The 13,629-nt window shown below is 50.3% G+C and overlaps 2 protein-coding genes across 2 annotated transcripts in view; both read right to left on the bottom strand.

Moving 5' to 3' along the window:
• Window positions 1-3,105: 3,105 nt before the first annotated feature.
• On the bottom strand, window positions 3,106-4,595 carry c3h19orf53 (chromosome 3 C19orf53 homolog). The gene is made up of 3 exons (XM_060048386.1): window positions 4,435-4,595; window positions 3,778-3,833; window positions 3,106-3,698 (listed from the first exon to the last, which is right to left on the bottom strand). Exons 1-3 carry the CDS (start codon window positions 4,517-4,519, stop codon window positions 3,558-3,560), a joined length of 282 nt encoding a protein of 93 aa, XP_059904369.1. The 5' UTR covers window positions 4,520-4,595; the 3' UTR covers window positions 3,106-3,557.
• Window positions 4,596-4,924: 329 nt separating this feature from the next.
• Window positions 4,925-13,629, bottom strand: part of mri1 (methylthioribose-1-phosphate isomerase 1) — a 12,658-nt gene continuing 3,953 nt past the window's right edge. The window contains exons 2-6 of the mRNA XM_060048382.1: window positions 10,538-10,761; window positions 9,129-9,298; window positions 8,733-8,909; window positions 7,903-8,127; window positions 4,925-6,884 (exon numbers count right to left, since the gene is read on the bottom strand). Coding sequence (XP_059904365.1) covers window positions 6,751-6,884; window positions 7,903-8,127; window positions 8,733-8,909; window positions 9,129-9,298; window positions 10,538-10,761 — 930 coding nt within the window. The 3' untranslated portion in view covers window positions 4,925-6,750. The remainder of the gene's footprint in view (window positions 6,885-7,902; window positions 8,128-8,732; window positions 8,910-9,128; window positions 9,299-10,537; window positions 10,762-13,629) is intronic.

The following is a 13,629-nucleotide window of genomic DNA, read 5'->3' as shown; positions in this document are numbered from 1 at the left end:
ATTAAAGGCACCCAGTGCAACTTTATGTAAACATTCAATGAAAAATAAACATTCAATTTCTAGTCTTTTTTACACGTCGTAAGTTTCAATAACTCCATACCATTACATATCGACATTCAAGGAGCAAAGATGAGACGTCGTTGTGTGGTGAGAACTGATAGAAAATCGTAAACAACAACAATCGCCGGTGGGGAGAAGCCATTTTTCCTTAGGTTACAAAAAATAAAGAAAATGGCGGCATTGTTGTTGTTATCGATTTTGTATCAGTTCTCACCACACAACGACGTCTCATCTTTGCTGCTTAAATGTCGGTATGTAATGGTATGGAGTTATTGAAACTTACTACGTGTAAAAAAGACTAGAAATTGAATGTTTATTTTTAAGCCTCGAAAGTTGCACTGGGTGCCTTTAAAACTGATAAACCTACTCAGCTTTCCATGATTGTTGATAATCGTTATAGGCCTACTCTTAAATCAGCGGGTTGTAGACCCCTGCGTTGGTGAGTGTGGTGCGACATCCCATAAGTGCCACACACGTACACGTACCGGTGGGACGGGTTTGTACGAGGCTGGGAGGGAATCATCACAGTATACCCACTACAATAAAATAGACTACACCACTGCCTGTAGGTGTGTAGTCTGCGTCCTGCAGTCCTCACTGTTAAGCATTTACAGGCAGTCCAAGGTCATCTTGTATTACTGTTAAGAGATTAAACGAAATCACCTTTCATACTAATCTAATGCGTTTAATTAATCGTCATAAAGTGGCTATAAACATATATCGTTGAATTGTGCACAGATACAAATTCTGCTTTTTGCACACCTACTTCATACTCAGGGTTTATAGTATATTATATATCTGCTCGAGGAGAAATCCAGAACTATGACACTGGTTGCATCTGCTAATATCTGGAGGATCATTTTTAGATTAAGTTGAAAAAAAGTGTAATATACCGTAATAGCAAAGGCATAAAAAGATATGCTATTTCTCAGTGGAAAGTTAGTGAGGTCCCCCCTTCACTTTAGGCGTCTTTGAGTGTTATTAATTATTATTATTATTCATGTTTAACCTCTGTTTTCCTTTTATTCCTAGTCTGTTTTACATAGTTTTGAATGATGACTATATGCTCTGTAAGGACCTTGGGTGTCTTGAAAGGCGCCTCTAAATTAAATGTATTATTATTATTATTATTATTAAAGGTTAAAAGATCTGACAGATATGAAATATAACAATACATACAGGATCATTAAATGAGCTATTGATTAAATATTCTAAACCCTTTCGTCCTGTGGGGGTTAAATGCATAACAAGACCGGGTTCTTCTAAGCTTTAAGTGTTGAAAATGTTTTAATGTAAGAACTTCAGTCAAAACTCAAAGTCAACGCTCAAATTATGTAATTTATATATTATTACTATATTTACTCCACGCAAATATACAATTAGGGCCCCATGCGTTTGTTGGTTCTACTAAAGGTTTGAATCCCTTTAGATGGAGACCATGCTGTTGTTGGTTCTACTGAAGGTTTGAATCCCTTTAGATGAAGACCATGCTGTTGTTGGTTATACTAAAGGTTTGAATCCCTTTAGATGGAGACCATGCTGTTGTTGGTTCTACTGAAGGTTTGAATCCCTTTAGATGAAGACCATGCTGTTGTTGGTTATACTTAAGGTTTGAATCCCTTTAGATGGAGACCATGCTGTTGTTGGTTATACTAAAGGTTTGAATCCCTTTAGATGGAGACCATGCTGTTGTTGGTTCTACTGAAGGTTTGAATCCCTTTAGATGAAGACCATGCTGTTGTTGGTTATACTTAAGGTTTGAATCCCTTTAGATGGAGACCATGCTGTTGTTGGTTATACTAAAGGTTTGAATCCCTTTAGATGGAGACCATGCTGTTGTTGGTTCTACTGAAGGTTTGAATCCCTTTAGATGAAGACCATGCTGTTGTTGGTTCTAGTGAAGGTTTGAATCTCTTTAGATGGAGACCAGCTAAAGGGACCAAAACGATGGTACTGGCATACAAGGCAGTCGATGGAACTGCCCCTGCCTACCTCCAAGCATTGGTAAAGGCTAAAGCCGCACACCCCAGCTCGATCCCTCCGCTCAACTACCTCAGCTGGACGTCTGGTACCTCCATCGCTAAGAGCTAGCAAAGGTCGATCAGCAAAGTCACAACTTTTCTCGGTTTTGGGACCTCAGTGGTGGAACGAGCTCCCTGCCGCTCTCAGGACCGCAGAGTCGCTCACTATCTTCCGAAAAAGACTCAAGACTCACCTGTTCAGAGTCCACCTCGACACTGCATAGCCACCCTCCCCCTTCTGGCCACCATTGTACATTGTATTGTATTGTGTTGTATTGTATTATAGTACTTAACTGTGTAGCAACATTTTATTGTATTGTATTATAGTACTTAACTGTGTAGCAATGTTGTGTAGCAACATTTTATTGTATTGTATTATAGTACTTAACTGTGTAGCAATGTTGTGTAGCAACATTTTATTGTATTGTATTATAGTACTTAACTGTGTAGCAACTGCAGTAGCTGCTATCATTGCTGTAACACGGGGAATTGGTTAGCCTAGCGATTGTTGTACTTGCACTTGGTTCTATGAACATCCTTACTGTACCAACAGCGATATATTGTTGCTTATAACAAATGTACTCATTGTAAGTTGCTTTGGATAAAAGCGTCTGCTAAATGCCCTAAATGTAAATGACTATGCTGTTGTTTGTTCTACCAAAGGTTTGAATCCCTTTAGAGGAAGACCATGCGTTTGTTGGTTCTACTGAAAGGTTTGAATCCCTTTAGAAGACCATGCTGTTGTTTATACTAAAGGTTTAAATCCCTTTAGATGAAGACCATGCGTTTGTTGGTTCTACCAAAGGTTTGAATCCCTTTAGATGAAGACCATGCGTATGTTGGTTCTACCAAAGGTTTGAATCCCTTTAGATGAAGACCATGCGTTTGTTGGTTCTACCAAAGGTTTGAATCCCATTAGATGAAGACCATGCTGTTGTTGGTTCTACTAAAAGGTAATGACATCGACAAACGAGCAGAGGATAATGAACACTTTAGCAGGAAATCCAAATAAAACCGCAAAGGATGACAACCACTATATTTTAATTACAAAAAATGCATAGTAGTAGGCTATATATAGAGGTGATCAAATATATTTAAACACACTGCTCAGACTTTGATCAAAGATTAAACAAGGAGCATTAGATTCTGAACGTTATCAAAGTGGACTCAGCCTGGAACGCACTGGGCCTCAGGAACATCTGGAGTCCATTGGGGTGTGTCTCCAGGTGGACCGAAGGGGGAGGTCCAGGGGTCTCCAGGTGGGCCGAAGGGGGAGGTCCTGGGGTCTCCAGGTGGGCCGAAGGGGGAGGTCCTGGGGTCTCCAGGTGGACCGAAGGGGGAGGTCCTGGGGTCTCCAGGTGGGCCGAAGGGGGAGGTCCTGGGGTCTCCAGGTGGGCCGAAGGGGGAGGTCCAGGGGTCTCCAGGTCAAAATGGAGGTCCAGGGGTCTCCAGGTGGACCTGGAGGGGATGGGGTCCTCAGATCTTGGAGTTTCCAGCGGGCAGCTTGGGGCCTTTAGTGGCGGGCATTTTGAGGACGCTCAGCCGTTTGTGGAGCTTGGTGCTGGCGTTCTGGGTCACGTCCTGCTCGATCTTATTCCTGATGGCCACCTCCAGGATCTGGAGATAGAGTTGCATGTTAAGGATCCCATGTTACATGCAGGGAAACCATCAAGTCATCCCCGCTCCATTTTCTTACGTTTTTCAGCTTGTGTTGCGCCACGACCTTGGCCTTCTTAGGGGCAATGGTCCTCGCTTCAGGAATAAAGAAATAAAACGTTAAAACACTTAAAAGATGGGAGTAATAAAACAAGTTAAAACCTGCAGTAGGAGAACGTACTAATTAAAACGACTTATATAACTGCTCCATCAGTTAGCATGGACAGAGAATGATATGAATTTGTTTTGTTTTTTGGTTATTTCTTTCTGAATTCTGTGGTTTACGAGTTGTGCTAATTATCACCAGAAAGGGTGTCTACTTATGTTAATTAATAAAACGCCGACAATTTAATAAGATGTAGCAGTACAGTTTAAACGCTGCACACAACATTTCACTGTTATGATGTACGACATCGCTGGATGGGCAGACTGACAGCTGCTGAGCATCGCGAGATTTCACCACGATGATGTTTAAAATGTTCGTCTGTAGAACAGTTCTCTTTTGAAAACTGGGGTGAGTTTTGTTTAGGGTCTAGGACCTGTTCTTCAGGTCCAGGACCCATGACACGACCTGTTCTCCAGGTGTAGGACCCGAGACACGACCTGTTCCCCAGTTCCAGGACCCGAGTATCTCCCGCTCCATACCAATAAACATAATTCCCCGTAGTGCAGCGTTGTTCCATTCCTCCGTTCTTACCTCCCTTCCTCATCCCCTTCGGCTTGCTGTTGGGCTTCTTTGCTCCCCCCGGCTGAGGTTTAAACTTCTGCTTCCCCTGCGCCATGCTTACGACTGGTCTACCCTGGTCCTGGGAGTGACCCTTAACCCGGGTCCCGGAGCGGGGCTGTGGGGCCCCCTGCTGGACGGAGGACCCTCACACCCCGGACCAGAGAGTGGGGACCCCTGCTGGACGGAGGGGCCCTCACACTCAGCACAGACTTCCAGCAAACTAACACAACGAATTATGAGGTGGTTTGATTTGCTTCTTTTTTAACGGAATACAAAGACTGCACTTTAAAGCAGTAAGGTTTATAGAAAGACAACCTTGTGTTCTGATGTCTAAACCAAGAGAATAATCAGAGAAACAGACTGGATGAAACCAACCAGGAGATGGGAGACCATGGTGCCCTTTGACCCCTGGGGGGTCGGAGGTGAGAGGTGGAGAGTAAAGTGAAGGAGAGCCCAGCGGTGACTGGTGACAGCTTTATTACTAGGAACTAAACGCTTTGTGAATACACAAATGAGAATAAACAGATCATAAACAAGACGTGATTGACACTTTCACAACCAATGAGGGTCTGCGGACACAGAGTTGCTACATGTTCCCCCCCCAGCCCCCACAGGATAACACTGAATACAAAAAGAAAGAACACAATATGCAGGTGGCATTTACATGAGCCAGCAGTGACAGAACTGGAGGTCAAAGGTTAAAGGTCGAGGGGAAAGTTTGGTGCGGTAGAAGCAGTGGAAAGCCTTTGACATTAATTCATAATTGCCTGTCGATACAGGGCATTCTTCTTGTAAGTTTCTTTCAACAATCATCGCCCTTTAAAACAGGATGTCCCTGGTGTTAGCATGCTAGCTCCCAGAGCGATGGACTGCAGCAGCACCGTGATCTGCGTTACCCTGCTGGTGGCGTGGGCGCGCAAGGCAGTGGCAGCGGGCCCCTGAGTACGGGGCCGGTGGGCCCCTGGGAAGGGGGCCGGTGATATTCAGGGAGGGGATCAGAGACCTGGCTCCCTCCCCATGTTCTGTTTAGAGAGGAAGTCGTTCTTTGGACCCGCGTTCTGATCCCAGTTGGAGACGTAGAACCCAGACAGAGGTTCTCTTCTGAGAGATGAAAACACGGCCACTGGTTTAAAGCACCAGACCAGTGGGGAGGACAGGCTCCCACTACAATGAGCCTTTAAAGATGAAGACCAAGCCTAGAGTCAAACCTGCGCCAAATGAAGCTCCAAAGAAATAACCCGCCAGGGTGAGCTCCATGACTGCCTTATTAAATAAAAGAGATGAATAGAAACAATGATAAAACATTGCAACTAATTTCCGAAAACAGTTGAACCGGTAGAAACAGAAATACACGAGCTGACAACATTTTAGTGAGGAGGAGCTCTAAGGAGCTGCTCCTCCTCACTACATGATCCTCATGTTCCCCATAGCCTCACTACATGTTCCTCACAGCCTCACTACATGTTCCTCGTGTTCCTCACAGCCTCACTACATGTTCCTCACAAAGTTAAAGTGGTGGCAATGTGTGTGCGTTTGTGTGTGTGCATGTTTTTTTTAAAATTATAATCATCACATTACACAATTGATCTATTAAAAGGGAATATGGCCTGTAAATTAGCTCAGATTATAATTCAAAAAGTTTCTACATAGAGAAAAACAAAAATTCAATGTTAATATAACATTCTGCGGTTTGGGGTAAATTTAGATCCGACCAGATATGTGGTCGGACTGACTGCTACCTTTAAACACAGCGTCTTAGTTTGTGTGCACTATATTCAGACTAAGGAGCTTCTATATGTACAGGTCGGTGGCAGCAGTTAGCCGGCGGGTCTGATCCCAATCTGGGCTGAACTCCTCCGTCCGAGAGCAGGTGGGTGTGAGGAGGCTGACGCAGACAGATGGGTGATGGAGCCCTGGAGTCCACAGACCGACGGGACAAGAGACGACATCAACAGAGAGATGAGAAGGAAATCAGGCCGAAAAAAGGAACACAAATTTAATGAAGGACTTGTGTGTCTGCTGAAATCCCTGCAGCGTGTGTGTGTGTGGTGTGTGGTGTGTGATTGATGCGTGTAAGAAAACTTTATGCACGGACATGACACAGTACGTTTTTTTGTTATTTTTTAGTTTTCTTCTAAACCAGTGTAATGAATTATATCTCAGCCCAACCATAGCGGTGTGTGAGTGTGAGTGTGTGTGTGTACGACGACAAAGTGTCTGTTAAAGTTGGGACGATTCATTTCAGTGGCAATTGCAGTCGTCGGCCAGCAGGGGGAGGTGGTGGCTCTAGAGCGCGGTGAGGCGGCCGGTGAGCGCAGCCTGCAGCTCAGAGGGGAGGAACACGCCCAGCTCCGTGATGATGCCTCCGGTGATGAGCTGGTGGGGAGTGACGTCAAACGAGGGGTTCCACACATCGATACCTGCAGCCAATAGCAGCACAGCACGCATGAGACAAGGTGCCTTTACGTGGCATTCAAAGGGTACACACACGCACACACACTAACTTTGTATAAAGTATTATATATATTTATTACTTTATAGTATATTTATCAGTTGTGACTAACAGTTCTAATCTTTCTAAGGTATTGTGTCCTAAACAGGTAGTAGCTAGCAGGAGCCGGGGATCGAACTTCCGGTTACAACTAACCCAGCGCGGTGTGTCCCCAGTCCCAGTCCCAGTGTCCCCAGTCCCAGTCCCAGTGCCAGTGCGGTGTGTCCCCAGTCCCAGTCCCAGCGTGGTGGGTCCCCAGTCCCAGTCCCAGTGTAACCAGTCCCAGTCCCAGTGCGGTGTATCCCCAGTCCCAGTCCCAGTGCGGTGGGTCCCCAGTCCCAGTCCCAGTCCCAGTCCGGTGGGTCCCCAGTCCCAGTGCGGTGGGTCCCCAGTCCCAGTCCCAGTGCGGTGGGTCCCCAGTCCCAGTGCGGTGGGTCCCCAGTCCCAGTCCCAGTCCCAGTGCGGTGGGTCCCCAGTCCCAGTGCGGTGGGTCCCCAGTCCCAGTCCCAGTCCCAGTGCGGTGGGTCCCCAGTCCCAGTCCCAGTGCGGTGGGTCCCCAGTCCCAGTGCGGTGGGTCCCCAGTCCCAGTCCCAGTCCCAGTGCGGTGGGTCCCCAGTCCCAGTCCCAGTGCGGTGGGTCCCCAGTCCCAGTCCCAGTGCGGTGGGTCCCCAGTCCCAGTGCGGTGGGTCCCCAGTCCCAGTCCCAGTCCCAGTCCCAGTGCGGTGGGTCCCCAGTCCCAGTCCCAGTGCGGTGGGTCCCCAGTCCCAGTCCCAGTGCGGTGGGTCCCCAGTCCCAGTCCCAGTGCGGTGGGTCCCCAGTCCCAGTCCCAGTGCGGTGGGTCCCCAGTCCCAGTCCCAGTGCGGTGGGTCCCCAGTCCAAGTCCCAGTGCGGTGGGTCCCCAGTCCCAGTGTCCCCAGTCCCAGTCCCAGTCCCAGTGTAACCAGTACCTGGCGCGGCGATGGCCACCCCGTTGATGCTGGTCATCTCCTCCGGGGGGCGCACCTCGATCACCACGTCGCGCCCGCTCTCCAGGCTCAGGTCACATGACGTGCTGGGCGCCGCCACGTAGAAGGGGATCCCATGATGCTTAGCGGTGATGGCCAGCTGGTACGTGCCCACCTTGTTGGCCGTGTCGCCGTTGGCAACCACCCGGTCGGCCCCCACCACCACGGCTGAGGGGCGGAGCCACAGAGGAGAGCGAGACAGAGACAGAGACAGAGACAGAGACAGAGACAGAGACAGAGAGAGAGAGAGACAGAGACAGAGACAGAGAGAGACAGAGAGAGAGAGAGACAGAGACAGAGACAGAGACAGAGAGACAGAGACAGAGACAGAGAGAGAGAGAGAGAGAGAGACAGAGACAGAGACAGAGACAGAGACAGAGAGACAGAGAGACAGAGAGACAGAGAGAGAGACAGAGACAGAGACAGAGACAGACACAGAGACAGAGACAGAGACAGAGACAGAGACAGAGACACAGACACAGAGACAGAGACAGACACAGAGACAGAGACAGAGAGAGTTACAACAAGAGGAGGGAATCTCGATGGACTCTACCTGGAAAGGATACGGCATGTTTGAATGTGAACACAAAGGAACACACAGACCGGCTGGGGGCGGGGCTGGGGTTAGGGGCGGGGCTGGGGTTAGGGGCGGGGCTGGGGTTAGGGGCGGGGCTGGGGTTAGGGGCGGGGCTGGGGTTAGGGGGCAGGGCTAGGTTGGGGGGGGTTGAGGTTAGGAGGCGGGGCTAGGTCCGGGGGCGGGGTCGGGAGGCTACCTGTGATGCCCCTCTCCCTCATGGTCAGGGCGGCCATGCTGTCGGTGATGAGCGTTGCGGGCAGCCCCTCAGCCACCGCCTCGTACGCCGTCAGACGGGCGCCCTGGTTGTACGGCCTCGTCTCCGTGCAGTACAGCCGCTTCAGACGGCCCAGGGCGTGGAGGCTGCGCACCACGCCTGGAAGACACACACACACACACACACACACACACACACACACACACACACACACACACACACACACACACACACACACACACACACACACACACACACACACACACACACACACACACACACACACACACACACACACATGGAGAGGACTGCAGCACCTCCTCCTAACTCTGACTCGGACCCCTTTCTGTTGCTAGGCTCCCAGCCCCCCAGCCTTACCCAGAGCCGTTCCGTAGCCCGCAGTGGCGAGGGAGCCCGTGTTGCAGTGCGTCAGGATGGTGACCGAGTCTCTCGGGACCCCCGACAGGATGTGCTGGGCGCCATAGTTACCGATCTTCTTGTTGTCGTTGACATCGCGCTCCAGCATCTCCTCGATCCAGGTGATCACACTGTGGGAGGGGCCACCGTCAGACCAGTGGGAGGGGCCACCGTCAGACCAGTGGGAGGGGCCACCGTCAGACCAGTGGGAGGGGCCACCGTCAGACCAGTGGGACCCACCCCAGACCAGTGGGACCCACCCCAGACCAGTGGGACCCACCACAGACCAGTGGGACCCACCACAGACCAGTGGGACCCACCCCAGACCAGTGGGACCCACCCCAGACCAGTGGGACCCACCTCAGACCAGTGGGACCCACCGCAGACCAGTGGGACCCACCCCAGACCAGTGGGACCCACCGCAGACCAGTGGGACCCACCACAGACCAGTGGGACCCACCACAGACCAGTGGGACCCACCACAGACCAGTGGGACCCACCACAGACCAGTGGGACCCACCACAGACTGAGGATCACTACCGCTCTATTCTAAATCCACTCCATAAACTAGAGGCTGCTCTGCGAGCCGCTCAGAGCCACTCATTGGACGGTCCTTTAACAGCCATCCCTTCACTCATTGGACGGTCCTTGAACAGCCATCCCTTCACTCATTGGACGGTCCTTTAACAGCCATCCCTTCACTCATTGGACGGTCCTTTAACAGCCATCCCTTCACTCATTGGACGGTCCTTTAACAGCCATCCCTTCACTCATTGGACGGTCCTTTAACAGCCATCCCTTCACTCATTGGACGGTCCTTTAACAGCCATCCCTTCACTCATTGGACGGTCCTTTAACAGCCATCCCTTCACTCATTGGACGGTCCTTTAACAGCCATCCCTTCACTCATTGGACGGTCCTTGAACAGCCATCCCTTCACTCATTGGACGGTCCTTTAACAGCCATCCCTTCACTCATTGGACGGTCCTTTAACAGCCATCCCTTCACTCATTGGACGGTCCTTGAACAGCCATCCCTTCACTCATTGGACGGTCCTTTAACAGCCATCCCTTCACTCATTGGACGGTCCTTTAACAGCCATCCCTTCACTCATTGGACGGTCCTTTAACAGCCATCCCTTCACTCATTGGACGGTCCTTTAACAGCCATCTCTTCCATCCCCTACTCATGTTTTTCTTTAAAGGTTTTGTCTCTCTGCCAAAGATCTGGACCACATGGATGTTGCAACATGAGAATAGTTCCCCATGTTGTTACAGCCATCCATGCATGTTGTGGCTTCTTTGGTTTCTAAAATGGTCTCTCTCTCTCTCTCTCTCTCTCTCCTCCCTCTCTCCCCCCCTCTCTCTCACCTCTCTCTGAGCTGCTCAGAGTTCTTCTCCATGCTCTCGTTCTCTGCATGCTCCATCAGCTCGCGGGCAGCCCTCCCCATGTTGACGGCGGTGGGCCGGGCCGAGGTCAGGTGACACAGGGACTCTCTGATGAAGGTCACGGGGTCGTCGCCGCCGGCGCCCGCCCGCAGCTCCACCGCCAGGCTGAGGCAGCCCACGATGGCGATGGCTGGGGCCCCCCGCACCTGGAAGGGATGAGCACATGAGGGGATACAGATGAACACATGAGGCCTGCTTTAGGGGAGATGACCACATGAGGCCTGCTTTAGAGATGAACACATGAGGCCTGCTTTAGAGATGACCACATGAGGCCTGCTTTAGAGATGAACACATGAGGCCTGCTTTAGAGGAGATGACCACATGAGGCCTGCTTTAGAGATGAACACATGAGGCCTGCTTTAGAGATGACCACATGAGGCCTGCTTTAGGGGAGATGACCACATGAGGCCTGCTTTAGGGGAGATGACCACATGAGGCCTGCTTTAGGGGAGATGAACACATGAGGCCTGCTTTAGAGATGACCACATGAGGCCTGCTTTAGGGGAGATGACCACATGAGGCCTGCTTTAGGGGAGATGACCACATGAGGCCTGCTTTAGGGGAGATGACCACATGAGGCCTGCTTTAGAGATGACCACATGAGGCCTGCTTTAGCGATGAACACATGAGGCCTGCTTTAGAGGAGATGACCACATGAGGCCTGCTTTAGGGGAGATGACCACATGAGGCCTGCTTTAGAGGAGATGACCACATGAGGCCTGCTTTAGGGGAGATGACCACATGAGGCCTGCTTTAGGGGAGATGACCACATGAGGCCTGCTTTAGGGGAGATGACCACATGAGGCCTGCTTTAGGGGAGATGACCACATGAGGCCTGCTTTAGAGATGACCACATGAGGCCTGCTTTAGCGATGAACACATGAGGCCTGCTTTAGAGGAGATGACCACATGAGGCCTGCTTTAGGGGAGATGACCACATGAGGCCTGCTTTAGAGGAGATGACCACATGAGGCCTGCTTTAGGGGAGATGACCACATGAGGCCTGCTTTAGGGGAGATGAACACATGAGGCCTGCTTTAGAGGAGATGACCACATGAGGCCTGCTTTAGGGGAGATGACCACATGAGGCCTGCTTTAGGGGAGATGACCACATGAGGCCTGTTTTAGAGATGACCACATGAGGCCTGCTTTAGAGGAGATGAACACATGAGGCCTGCTTTAGAGATGACCACATGAGGCCTGCTTTAGGGGAGATGACCACATGAGGCCTGCTTTAGAGGAGATGACCACATGAGGCCTGCTTTAGAGGAGATGACCACATGAGGCCTGCTTTAGGGGAGATGAACACATGAGGCCTGCTTTAGAGATGACCACATGAGGCCTGCTTTAGAGATGAACACATGAGGCCTGCTTTAGAGGAGATGACCACATGAGGCCTGCTTTAGGGGAGATGACCACATGAGGCCTGCTTTAGAGATGACCACATGAGGCCTGCTTTAGAGGAGATGACCACATGAGGCCTGCTTTAGAGGAGATGAACACATGAGGCCTGCTTTAGGGGAGATGAACACATGAGGACTGCTTTAGAGGAGATGACCACATGAGGCCTGCTTTAGGGGAGATGAACACATGAGGCCTGCTTTAGAGGAGATGACCACATGAGGCCTGCTTTAGAGGAGATGACCACATGAGGCCTGCTTTAGAGGAGATGAACACATGAGGCCTGCTTTAGAGGAGATGACCACATGAGGCCTGCTTTAGAGATGACCACATGAGGCCTGCTTTAGGGGAGATGACCACATGAGGCCTGCTTTAGGGGAGATGAACACATGAGGCCTGCTTTAGAGATGACCACATGAGGCCTGCTTTAGAGATGAACACATGAGGCCTGCTTTAGAGGAGATGACCACATGAGGCCTGCTTTAGGGGAGATGACCACATGAGGCCTGCTTTAGAGATGACCACATGAGGCCTGCTTTAGAGGAGATGACCACATGAGGCCTGCTTTAGAGGAGATGAACACATGAGGCCTGCTTTAGGGGAGATGAACACATGAGGACTGCTTTAGAGGAGATGACCACATGAGGCCTGCTTTAGGGGAGATGAACACATGAGGCCTGCTTTAGAGGAGATGACCACATGAGGCCTGCTTGAGAGGAGATGACCACATGAGGCCTGCTTTAGAGGAGATGAACACATGAGGCCTGCTTTAGAGGAGATGACCACATGAGGCCTGCTTTAGAGATGACCACATGAGGCCTGCTTTAGGGGAGATGACCACATGAGGCCTGCTTTAGAGGAGATGACCACATGAGGCCTGCTTTAGGGGAGATGACCACATGAGGCCTGCTTTAGAGATGACCACATGAGGCCTGCTTTAGAGGAGATGACCACATGAGGCCTGTTTTAGGGGAGATGACCACATGAGGCCTGCTTTAGAGATGACCACATGAGGCCTGCTTTAGGGGAGATGACCACATGAGGCCTGCTTTAGAGATGACCACATGAGGCCTGCTTTAGAGGAGATGACCACATGAGGCCTGCTTTAGGGGAGATGAACACATGAGGCCTGCTTTAGAGGAGATGAACACATGAGGCCTGCTTTAGAGATGACCACATGAGGCCTGCTTTAGAGATGACCACATGAGGCCTGCTTTAGGGGAGATGAACACATGAGGCCTGCTTTAGAGGAGATGAACACATGAGGCCTGCTTTAGAGGAGATGACCACATGAGGCCTGCTTTAGAGATGACCACATGAGGCCTGCTTTAGGGGAGATGACCACATGAGGCCTGCTTTAGAGATGACCACATGAGGCCTGCTTTAGAGATGAACACATGAGGCCTGCTTTAGAGATGAACACATGAGGCCTGCTTTAGAGATGACCACATGAGGCCTGCTTTAGGGGAGATGAACACATGAGGCCTGCTTTAGAGATGACCACATGAGGCCTGCTTTAGAGATGACCACATGAGGCCTGCTTTAGAGATTACCACATGAGGCCTGCTTTAGAGATGAACACATGAGGCCTGCTTTAGAGGAGATGACCACAT

This window comes from Gadus macrocephalus, chromosome 3 (assembly GCF_031168955.1).
Source record: "Gadus macrocephalus chromosome 3, ASM3116895v1".
NCBI lineage: Eukaryota > Metazoa > Chordata > Actinopteri > Gadiformes > Gadidae > Gadus > Gadus macrocephalus.
Note: the sequence above shows the minus strand (reverse complement) of the source record. Positions and strands in the feature narration are given on the sequence as shown.

What these genes read in the sequence shown, in the direction of transcription:
- c3h19orf53 (XM_060048386.1), bottom strand. Translation starts at nt 4,519, where the DNA reads ATGGCGCAGGGGAAGCAGAAGTTTAAACCTCAGCCGGGGGGAGCAAAG. An exon ending in GAAGGGGATGAGGAAGGGAG is followed by an intron (nt 3,834 to 4,434) that starts GTAAGAACGGAG and finishes TTATTCCTGAAG; the next exon opens with CGAGGACCATTGCCCCTAAG. An exon ending in CGCAACACAAGCTGAAAAAC is followed by an intron (nt 3,699 to 3,777) that starts GTAAGAAAATGG and finishes CTCTATCTCCAG; the next exon opens with ATCCTGGAGGTGGCCATCAG.